The sequence below is a fragment of the Portunus trituberculatus genome, chromosome 41 (genome assembly GCF_017591435.1).
Source record: "Portunus trituberculatus isolate SZX2019 chromosome 41, ASM1759143v1, whole genome shotgun sequence".
Lineage (NCBI taxonomy): Eukaryota > Metazoa > Arthropoda > Malacostraca > Decapoda > Portunidae > Portunus > Portunus trituberculatus.
In genome coordinates this window covers 20,901,506-20,910,940 of record NC_059295.1, presented here as the reverse complement: position 1 = coordinate 20,910,940, position 9,435 = coordinate 20,901,506, and the positions used below count along the sequence as shown (strand labels likewise).

Here is a 9,435-nt window from a genome sequence, read left to right as displayed (position 1 = left end):
GAGTTGCCACTTTTATCATTTTGCTGCACCATAAATTTCGAAGTCGCAAAGTCGCAAACGTTTTGAGAAGTTGGACTAAATAAAGTCGCACCGCCAATGTTCCATGATTTTGAACAGGAACAATTTTTTTTTTTTTTTTTTTTCTTTTAAAGAAATTGCCGAAGCTGGAAATTGGAGACAAAATTAAGTCGCAAAGTCGCAGTCACATCAGATCTAGCGAATAGGTCTCACCTGAAAAAAAAAAAAAGACGCCCATGCTAAGATAAATTGTAAGATCTTTGGCTGTGATGGCGCGCGCGCACACACACACACACACACACACACACACACACACACACACACACACACACAGTACTGCAAATAAAGTACAGTAGATATATATGCATCCCAATTAAGCGAGATAAAAAAAGAAAAGAAAAACAATAATGGTTTACACGTTTACACGTTTACACAGTCCCATCCAAGGAATATACAAAAATCGATCCTTGGTCCTATATCCGTCCTCTATAATATACACGTACGTACTCTATTTGTTCTATAGCAGAGACTTTTATGGTTGTACATGTACACGTACCTCACATGTCAGACCAACACGTATATAAGTATGTACTTGAATAGGAATATACTGCTACAGCTAGTGTACGTGGGACCCATACACACACAAAACCTTTGTAAGATAGAACCAAGTAACACTAATGCAACTAGTCTATAGGTTCATTACAAGTAACTACACCGAACTCTAGCTGACATTTCATCAAAGATTACAATACACTTTGAAACAAATTAAAATTGATTCTCGTGGACATGCACTTAATGTACACAATTACAAACACTCACTTTGGTATCAGGACTGTACACCTTCACAAAGCAAACTATAATGTACGTGCTCTATTATAGTAACTCACTCGCAACCAAACATACCGGACACTGACGCGTACTAGGCTAGACTAGCACATAAGCACTGCCACTGTATCCAAGCATCATACAAGACTCGAACAGGCTTCCCAATATATTTTTAAGCTGCCTGGCACCATATTCACAATCTATTAATGAAATACACACTTATCACAGCAACACATTGGATTAGCCCATGTGCTGTGGTGGTATGTGTATTATCCATTAAATAATAATGATAATAATAAAAAAAATATGGGCGGTGCATAGTTTCCTTATCTACAATTCTCTCTCTCTCTCTCTCTCTCTCTCTCTCTCTCTCTCTCTCTCTCTCCAAAATGCAATAAATCAAGTCCTTTACATATATAAAAGATAAAATAGCGAGAAGACTCAAAATAGCAGTTTGTGGGTGGGTCAGCGAACATCTGTCGGACTGTGGGAGTGTCAAAAGGTAAACAAACCACGAGGGGAGGCGCTGACAGTGGAAGCACGACTCTCCACTTTTCCTTTCGATAGTTGTGGCTCGTATAGTCATCCACTAGCGATCCACACACTACCACTAAATCCTCGTCCTTCACGCCCAAAGGTACCGAAGCCAAATCTCATTCAATGTATGATAAAGGATTAGTGTGAAGGGAAGGAGGGTCAAGAGGTGTCAGTAAGTGTATGGTAGTTTTAAGAGTTCTTATAAGGATTATGGATATTGTCCAGTGGGTGAGTTTTGTTGATATTTGTTCTGCTGACGCTTTAAATTTCAGGATTTTCCCAAGTTATTGAAATCCCGTAAATGTAAAATTTCTTGCTCGTTACATGTTGGGAGCAAAAACAGAAAACTTTTTAGATTTACTCTATAATCCTCCATCTTCATAATCTAGCTTTGGGGTGGGAGAGGACTGGTCCCCCATCCACTCCCCATCTTGACAGGGATACTAATCCAACCTAACCTAGCTGGTGGCTGTTTCCCCTTTGATCCCACTCAAGGGTACTAATCTAATCTAACCTAACCTGGTGGGCTGCTCCCTCCTGGAACCCTCTTCAAGGATACTAATCTAACCTAACCTATCCCACAAGACTGTATCTAGGTAACTTTTTTGGGAAGTGAGTGAATATTATTTTGGGTTTTTCACAGGAGAAGTAATTCAGAAAACTAATATTACATTGTATTCAGCATTGCCAGTCAAGAATCCAAGATGGGCAAGTCAAAGACCATTGTGCCTCGAAACTCAACAGACCGCACGCTGTTTGCCTTCATGGTGGTTGGAATCCCTTTTGGAGTGGTTTGGCTTGGGGGAGTAATCATGCCACATTACCACCATACTGTTGACTCCACTGTGGTGATTCATATTGTTAGTGCCATCTTCATCCTCTACAACATTATCCATAACATGCTACTGGTGATCAAGGTAGATGCCAGTGGGCGCACATCATATCTCCCCTCAGTCCTCAAACCAGGTATGTACATTACAAAGAAACAAGCAAGTAAACAAAAATACTTACATATGTATGTACAGTTGCGACCAGTAAACTCCTTGCCATCTTAGCCCATATATTTTCCAGTAGCAATACCTGGCAGATCCACACCAGGTGAAGGCTTCAGGTTCCCTTGGATTGGTTAAACTCCCTCAAAAACTAAGCCTTAAAGCTCCACCCACTTGACCCTCCCCTCCTGGTCCATGCCCTGTCCCTCCCCGTGACCTCAGAATGTGTGTGTGTGTGTGTGTGTGTGTGTGTGTGTGTGTGTGATCTTTATTTTTATTTCATTTTCTTTATTCACATAGCAAATGTAGAATAGCAATCTCTCTGATCTTCCATTTCCTCCTCCTATATATATATATATATATATATATATATATATATATATATATATATATATATATATATATATATAGAGAGAGAGAGAGAGAGAGAGAGAGAGAGAGAGAGAGAGAGAGAGAGATTTAATATTTTGTTTTCATCATTGAAGTTTCTCTATTGAAATCAATAAAATTATATTGTAGAGTTTTCAAATGTGATAGGCATAAAGGTGGCGATGGTGGTGGCGGTAGCAGTGATAGTGATGGAAGCAGAAAGGATTAACCAAATATTTCACACCTTTTGCGACTTTGAGCCTTCCGCCTCTTGATCTAAGGAAGAAGCTCATCAGCTCATCACCTCATTGGATTAAATCTCTCTCTCTCTCTCTCTCTCTCTCTCTCTCTCTCTCTCTCTCTCTCTCTCTCTCTCTCTCTCTCTCTCTCTCTCTCTCTCTCTCTCTCTCATTCCTTGGGATTGACCTGTGGATCATGCCTTGCCTTTCACAGTCCACCCCTCTTTCAGCCTAAAAAGAATTTGTAAGATTTATACAAAATATATGAATTTGGCAACATTTGATTCATTGACTTCCACTCTACCAGAGAATTTTCTTTAAATTCTGATATTTTGTGCAAAAATATAAATCCTGAAATATTTGTAATTTGCTATAAATCACATTACATATGTCATGGAATCATTGCTAGACATTGCTTATCTTTGGATCTCTACACTGGTGCTACACATAATTATTATATCTTCATATGAATGAATTCATAAAACTTTACATTGGTTAGTTATGTAAATTTGCTTACAATCCACAGTTTGATTTTATTTTCCTTGCAATTCATATTGAGCTTTGCAACTCAGGGAATCTATCTGTTATTGTTACAAAATTTATGTAATTGAATTTTGCAAGTATCTACAGTGTGATTTGTTTCTTAAGATGGGTCTTTTTTTTTTTTTTCTTTTTTTGTAGGTTGGAGGTACTGTGCTATATGTCAGGTGAACTATCCCCCAAGATCCTACCATTGCCATGCTTGTGATGAATGTATCCTTAAAAGAGATCATCACTGCAAGTTTACAGGTGAGTGTTAAAACTAGAACTGCCTGCTTGCTTCTGCATTTCATTGTAGTTAGTCCAACATATGCACCAGTCATGAATACATTACATTATAATTATTACTCGTATACACAAACTAACAAACAAAGATATTACAATGAACTTACATGATTGGGTCTAGTAGTATATGAAAAGTGACAGTGCAAAATCTCCTTACCTGATGCCTGTCCTGTATATTATCAGAGTGTGAGTTGTAACACTTTTCTCTCTAAAAGACCAGGCACAATCTGCTTCCTTCTGAGGCAGCTGGGCCAGGCAGGTGACCACAGGTGATACAATCCCCTGTTGAGTCATCATAATCACTGTGTCTTACCTTCCCTACTTGCTGCACCATCAATGTTGCCATGTAAACACAATTCTAACTACTACTCTACAGCCAAGGTCTTCACAGCCAGCTTCTTTCACACAACTTTACTACTGCAATCAACAACTCTAGTGAACTCAGTTTCCTTATTTTCCACTCTAATTAATTCTATTTCTTTAGTATTACAGATTTAAAAGATTGACATTAAAAATTTTAATAAATGGAATAAAAAGTATTAAGTGAAAATATCTTTTATTGAACAGATTTTTGCTCCATATGTTCTTGTTATTTATTATTTGGACAAAATGATTATCATGCCACACAATATTTTCTTAGAAATGCTGGTTGCCATCCTTATCATACCACGCTTCACTTTTTCTTAGTAATGCTGGCTGCCATGCATATTGTACCACACTTTACACACTACTGGCATTATCTGGCAAGGCCCCCTAATCATCAGCTCTGTCATGTGGGCAGCATTAACAGGCAGGCCTGGTAGAATTTGCCTGCTAACTGTGCTGCCTTATTGACATGCTTTAGCAACCATTATTCTTAATCTCTAAATAAGGTATTTTAAAGGAAATACATGTGTGCAGCAATGATATGTACATGTATCTTGAGAGAGCCAACTGGTTTTGCAAGATCCAGAGTTTAGAGTTTAGAGAGTGTCTCTTCGTAATTCTTATGAATTTTTAAAAGATTTTCTGATAGATGTTTTTACTTACTTCTGCTTAAGTTAAGGAGATTTAAAACATATTTTTATTTGTCATTGCACTTTCATTATCACAGCTAATGGCCCATTTTTCTTTGACCTACAGGATGCTGCATAGGTTATCACAACCATCGATACTTCTTGGTTGGAGTCTTTTACATTTTCCTTGGTGCACTTTATGGCACATGCTACCAGTGGGACTATGTGTACAGCACTATAGACCTGCCATTGGTGTATTTCTTCCTGACCCTCATAGCTCCTCATTTTGCCTTACTCTTTGGTGCCATAAATCTGTGGGGTGTCTTGGTAGCTGTTCTCCACACATTGGCCCTCTGCACTCTCCTCATGACGTCTTACCTCTTGGTCATGCAGATGAGAGCCATCTGTCGCGGTCAAACCCAGTATGAGATGAAATGTAACATAAATGATTATAATTTAAGCCTCAAGCAGAATGTAATTGATGTTTTAGGTAAGAGGTGGAAAATAGCCTGGATGTCTCCTTTTATTAATTCCCCTCTTAGAGGTGATGGTACTGTCTTTAGGAAGGCTAATAACTATGAACCTCCTAAAGATATTTAACCATAAAGGAAAGTCTTGCTGTACTGCAATGAACACTAGCCTGTTGTTCAAATATTAAAAGATTCTCATGGGATGGTGATTTAGAGTATGAAATTATGTGACAAATATATATTTAGATTAATTAGTAGTGGCATTGAGGTATTAGTTGTTGATTTATGAATAATGAGTTGTGTTAAGATTATTTGTCAATGCTGTGAGAATACTGTGAAAAGTAAATATGCTCAAACTATAAGAATAGTGATTGTGTGTGTGGTTTCTGATGAAGTTGTTATTGTTAATGTCTAGAAAAGTAAGAAATTTGTTTATAATTTAGAGGTGGCTAAGACAAGACTTCACAGTTTGTCTCATTATGGGAATAACAAAGATATAGGATTCCCAGTGTTCTCAGTATGTCTCGTCAGTAGGTTTTACAATGTGCAGGGAATCTAGTGACAGTATTCTTCCAAACTAGCAGAGGAGGGTGGAGTGTTTTGAGGGTCAGCAAAAACATTAATCTTGACACGCTTCCTTTGCATCAGCCAGTTTTTCTAAATCAGGTATTATCTCAGGACTAGGAAAATGTTTCAATGTCAGGTTTTCCTTCAGGGTTTTACAGTGCTTGCTTATCTTATACAATTTTTTTTATTACCAAAAATTTTAATATTGTGTGAAGGGTCAATCTTCAAGAATTATTACTTTCCTATCTTCTTTTGATTATGATTGGTAAACTGAACATTTGCTTTTTAAGTACATATCTTTGACTAATGATTCACTGTTTGAGTTCGAGTTACAAAATTTATTATTTTAATAGCGTTAACGTATAGATAACAATGGTACTCAATACTAGTAAAAGCGACATTTTCTGTGATATAGCCTGGCTGCATACTGATATCATGTTGAAGGAATACTGCTACCATGTTACCTTAACTTTGTACAGATGATCAGAAGGGACAGAAAAGGGACTAGGAACTCCTTTCTGCATTCTGGTAATGAAAATGTATCAGCTATTTTCCTCCTAGGGGGATCTCAGTCTATAGATAAATAAGGAATGATTACCTTAGGAAAATGTGTTCAGGAGTCTTACCTAATAGTGCCAATATTTTACACTTAAGCATGTTGATTGTGTAAATGGGAGTAGAATTTTCTTCTGTGTTTTGTATCACATACAGTGTACTGTATAATATAACTTGCAACTTCCAAGAACATTAATGGTTACCATGACAGCATGTATAAGACTTGAAATCAAACTACTTTTCCTGTTAGTAATTAAGTTGTGGTATCCTAGGATATATGCATGGCCTTCATATGTTAAGTACCTGTGATATTTAGCAGATAGACATCAGAGTGAGATACACATATTATGCTTCCAACATCTGTCATCATATATAAAAATGTAGGTTACTTAATATGATATTGTATATTGTACCAAATGCTGTTGCTTTTGTATTTTCTTTTATCTTATTTGTAAGTTCAGTAGCTGCCTTATTTGATGCATGAAAGTGAGTGAAAGAGATATTCACTAGTAGCAAATATTTCACACAGTAGACATGGAAAAGATTGATCACGAATTAGTAAAGTTTTAGGATGCTCATGAAAGAAAATATTGTGGGTTTAATGGGCATAAACCTATACAGAATATCATCATATAGCTACTGAATATTTTCCTAAAACCCTAAAATGACTATGGTGACATTTTCCCTCAGAAATAGTTGTTAACCCTTTGCAAGCACAACACATTAACAGTTACAGCCATGCAAAAACAATGATTTTGTGAAGTACAAAAAAAGAAAAATTAAATACAAACTATAGTACATTAGTGCAACACATTCTTTGATAGGTGCTTATGAATGAAATAAAAAAAATAATAGTAATTAACATGTCTATGATGCACACAACCTGCACCTCTAGAACATTATTTGTAAGATTTACATCATTAGAATTCTGTAAAATGAACATAGTTCTATATACTATATACCATGGAGATATATGATTTGCAAGTAGAAATTTACTAATAAAACACAATGAGTATCATAAATGTTTTACTTAAAATTTCTTCCTGTTGACAATGAATTTAAGAAAACTTAAGTGAGGCAGGAGACTAAAGCAATAGAAGGTAGTTTGAGGGATAAGAATGGTCACCCATGTTTGGAACATGCTGAATGTAAAGAAGGGAAATATGAAGAAGTAAAGTTATTGAAAATGTTTTTGGCTAAGTGGCAGAGGTCACAAGAAGAGTTAGGCCTTGAAAGATTTTTAACTATTTCTATTAATGAAGGGGTTTTGTTTATTTGGAGAAACTTGGTATGTTTCCTACCATAGATATGGATTGCATGAAATTCACTCTATGCAAGTAGCTGGGTAAAAGTTTACATTAACAGCTGTGGTTGTATATCACAGGGTTAGAGTACAGTTCATAGTGACCTATCTCTTTATCTACTTTTATCCAACTTTTCCTTAAATGTATGCATATTTTCATCTGTTACAGTCTCTTTACTCAAGTTCTTACTGTTCTATGGGGAAAAACTAAAGTTTCTAATGTTCCTCAAACATTGACTCTTCACGATTTTCTTGGAGTGTCCTCTCATCCATCTATCTCCATCTTCTATCAGTGATACCAGGTCTTGTCTGTCTATCTTTTCCATACAGTTCACTATCTTATACATCATTAATAGATCTCCTCTCTCTCCTATCCATCTATCAAAGTTGGTAGTTCCATTTTCTTCAGCCTTTCTGCATAGGTAGTCCTTCATTTCTGGCGCCATCTTTGTAGCTGTCCTTTAAATTCTTTCTAATTTCTTGATATCATTTTGCATAAGTGGAGACCATGTCACTGCTGCATATTCAAGACTGGGTCTTATCATAGTGGTTGTGATTTTTTTCATCATACTCTTATCTATATAATTAAATGCCACCCCTGATATTTGTTAGTGTATATTATATTGAAGCTAATAACCCATTTATGTGTCTTTCTGGAGTCAGGGTGTCTTATATAACTACTCCCAGGTCTTTGTCTTCCTTTCTCTTCATTATAATCTCTTCTCCCACATCGTATTCCCTCGCAGATATTCTATTAATATTACTCATTTCTATAACATTTCTTAGCATTATATTCTAATTTCCACTTTAGGCTCTATTCCCACATTTTATCAATACAGTATCTCTCAGCAATTCCATATGGTCCTCATTGCTCTTTATTACTCTCACTAATTTTGTATCATCTGCAAACAAATTTATGTTGCTACTCACTCCCCCTTGTATATCTTTAATGTATATATGGAACATTATTGGTGCCAGCACTGAACCCTGTGGTACACCAATAGTTAACTGTGTTCCAATTTGATGAGATGTCTCTTACCACAGTCCTCATTTCTCTTCCTGTTAAGTAGTCCCTCAGCCAGCTTAAGATATTTCCGCATATTCTTCCTATGTGTTCTATTTTTCATAAGAGTCTTTTATGTGGTACTCCGTCAAATGCATTTTTCCAAATACACTATGTTGACACATCCATTTTCCTGTACCCTATCTACTACTCTTGTATAGAAACTTAGTAACTTTGTTATATGAGTACACAATTTTTCTTTTCTAAAACTAAATTGGGAGTTATTTATAATTTTGTTTTCCTCCAGATATTCCACCCATTTTTCCTTGATCACAATTTCACATCAGTCTTTAATTTAGGGGCTCAGTCTTTTTTTCCTCCTTTGTATACAGACACTATTTTTGCTCTTTTCCACTTCCTTGGTACTCTCCTTTCCATCAAAGAGCTTTTGATCACATTTCAAATTGGTTCCACCAGATGTTCTCTACATTCCCTCAGTGGCCATCCTGACACTATCTGGCCCTATTGCTTTTCTAACATCAATTTTCTCCAATAATTTGCTAATTTTCTGTTTTTGCACTGCAACATTCCTTAATCTTTTCTGTGTTACTTCATCATTTGGTCCTATAAAATCTCATTCTACATTATATATGGATCTAAAGCTCTCATTCATAAGTTCACTCACCTCTTCTGTAGTTTCATATATCCCTTTTCCCTTAATGAACTTATCAATGGTC

The 9,435-nt window shown here is 36.2% G+C and overlaps 2 protein-coding genes across 5 annotated transcripts in view; one reads left to right on the top strand and one right to left on the bottom strand.

Annotated features, from left to right (window-relative positions):
* The window catches only part of LOC123516469 (probable E3 ubiquitin-protein ligase DTX2), a 12,095-nt gene extending 11,099 nt beyond the window's left edge, over positions 1-996 (bottom strand). The window contains exon 1 of one of the 3 annotated variants that reach the window (XM_045275784.1): positions 838-996. The gene's annotated coding sequence lies outside the window, so the exon portion shown is untranslated. The remainder of the gene's footprint in view (positions 1-837) is intronic. The other 2 variants (XM_045275789.1, XM_045275787.1) reach the window with 2 other exon arrangements.
* Positions 1-7,410, top strand: part of LOC123516472 (probable palmitoyltransferase ZDHHC24) — an 8,705-nt gene extending 1,295 nt beyond the window's left edge. The window contains exons 1-4 of one of the 2 annotated variants that reach the window (XM_045275798.1): positions 1,311-1,480; positions 2,063-2,346; positions 3,662-3,769; positions 4,928-7,410. In XM_045275798.1, the coding sequence (XP_045131733.1) occupies positions 2,085-2,346; positions 3,662-3,769; positions 4,928-5,400 (843 nt within the window). In that variant the 5' untranslated portion in view covers positions 1,311-1,480; positions 2,063-2,084 and the 3' untranslated portion in view covers positions 5,401-7,410. Of the gene's footprint in view, positions 1-1,310; positions 1,481-2,062; positions 2,347-3,661; positions 3,770-4,927 lie in introns of those variants that run through there. The other variant, XM_045275799.1, reaches the window with a different exon arrangement.
* The last annotated feature ends 2,025 nt before the right edge of the window (positions 7,411-9,435 follow it).